Source organism: Cyprinodon variegatus, unplaced genomic scaffold (assembly GCF_000732505.1).
Source record: "Cyprinodon variegatus isolate N-32 unplaced genomic scaffold, C_variegatus-1.0 Scaffold5643, whole genome shotgun sequence".
NCBI lineage: Eukaryota > Metazoa > Chordata > Actinopteri > Cyprinodontiformes > Cyprinodontidae > Cyprinodon > Cyprinodon variegatus.
In genome coordinates, this window is record NW_015156096.1 from 1 (window position 1) to 1,723 (window position 1,723).

General features: G+C 47.2%; 1 protein-coding gene across 1 annotated transcript; it reads left to right on the top strand.

Annotated features, from left to right (window-relative positions):
• Positions 1–206: 206 nt before the first annotated feature.
• On the top strand, positions 207–1,434 carry LOC107081494 (cadherin-23-like; the record flags this gene model as incomplete). The annotated part of the gene is made up of 4 exons (XM_015369659.1): positions 207–332; positions 420–623; positions 741–1,199; positions 1,318–1,434. Coding segments are annotated over 4 exons (906 nt in total), but the record flags the coding sequence as incomplete, so codon positions are not given.
• Between the last annotated feature and the right edge of the window lie 289 nt (positions 1,435–1,723).

The window sequence follows — 1,723 nt, forward strand, 5'->3', positions numbered from 1 at the left end:
AAAAATAAGTAGTAAAGTAAAGTAAAAATATCAGAAAAATCTACTTGAGTACAGTAACGAAGTATTTGTACTTCGTTACTTCCCATCTCTGAGCATCTGTTTGCTGTGTTTGTGATCTCCCCAACATCTCCTTATAACGATCTTCTCTGTGATTTATAAAGTCTTTCATAAATCCGTCTGTCTTAACATTCCTACATGTTGTTTAGGCAGCACTGTAACTGTTTTGAACGGGCCTGTTCTGGCCGAGGATAAAGACATCGGGCCAAATGCTGTGGTGAAATACCGACTGTTTGGACCCAGGGTTGACCTCTTCACTGTTGACCCCACCACTGGTAACCTTGTTTCTGTGCAGACTGTAACCTTGACGCCATACTGGAAAAGTCCAGCCAGGCTAACGCTCTGTGTCTCTCTCTCTCCAGGGGTCCTACTCGTGCGTGAAGGAGCAAAGTTGGATCGCGAAGCCTTTCAGGACCCACGAGTCGAGCTGATTCTGGTTGGGGAAGACATCGGGGGTTTAAATAGCAGCGTACCTCTGACCGTGACAATCCTGGATCAGAACGACAATCCTCCTGTCTTCAGTCCGTCCAGTTTTAGTGTGCGGCTGCCTGAAAACAGCCCAACCGGTGGGTAACTGAGACTTCTATGTCGATGACAGCTGTATTCGTTGTTAGCTAAGGCTAACTTGCTATGAACAGGAATGCCTGCCCTATTGATAACCTTTATATTTCGGTTACCTCCAGGCGTTGTGGTGACTCAGCTCTCCGCCACCGATGCAGACTCTGGCTCCAACGGTTGGCTGATGTACCGTCTGGAAAGCGGCGCTCAGGACCGCTTCGTGGTTGACCAGGTCTCTGGCGCCGTCCTGGTGGGCAACACGACGCTCGACAGAGAGGAGCGTGGGTCCTACCGCCTCGTTGTCATGGCAACTGACCGCGGCACGCCCCCTTTGTCCGGCACGGCCACCCTGACCGTTATCCTCGACGACGTCAATGACTCAAGACCGCGGTTTATAGAGCCTGTCACCATGATTAACGTCAACGAGTCGACCCCGCCGGGTGTGGTGGTAGCTACGCTCACTGCGGAAGACCCCGATCTCCATCCAAGGCTTGAGTACTACATCATCTCAGTGGAGGCAAAGGATGATGGGAACAATCCAGTGGTTGGCTTGCAGGACTCCTTCGGCATTGATCTACACACAGGTTAGACCTGGTTTAGCTTTTTCATCTAAACGCTGGCTTAAAATATGAGCTGTTGTAGCTGATGTGGAGGATTGTTGTGGGAGATCAGAAACGCTGAACTGTTTTGGGGTATTTCCAGGTGCCGTATTTGTACGCAACCCATTGAACAGGGAGCTGGTGGCTACGTTTGAGATCATCGTGTCTGTCCATGACAACGCCAGTGAGGTTATAGACAGGTCTGGCAGTGTTCCCAATGGTGAGTCCAGGTTATGCTTATTTTCAGGCTCTGTTCTGCAACCTGCACATTTTATTATAAGCTCCTCCAGTAACAGGTTGAAAGTAAATCTTATTCTTATGGAGTGAACTTTGTTCCATGGCGTTTGCAAGCAAAAAAAACATGTTTTGTAAATGGAAATAAAAAAAACGCATTTTCTCTATTGTAATTTGAAGAAAAGGCCCCCCCCAAAAAATGCTTTAGTAGCATTGTTGTTGTTTTCTCTTATTTTCTAAATGTATTATTTCATATTTTATGTTTTCGAAAAATT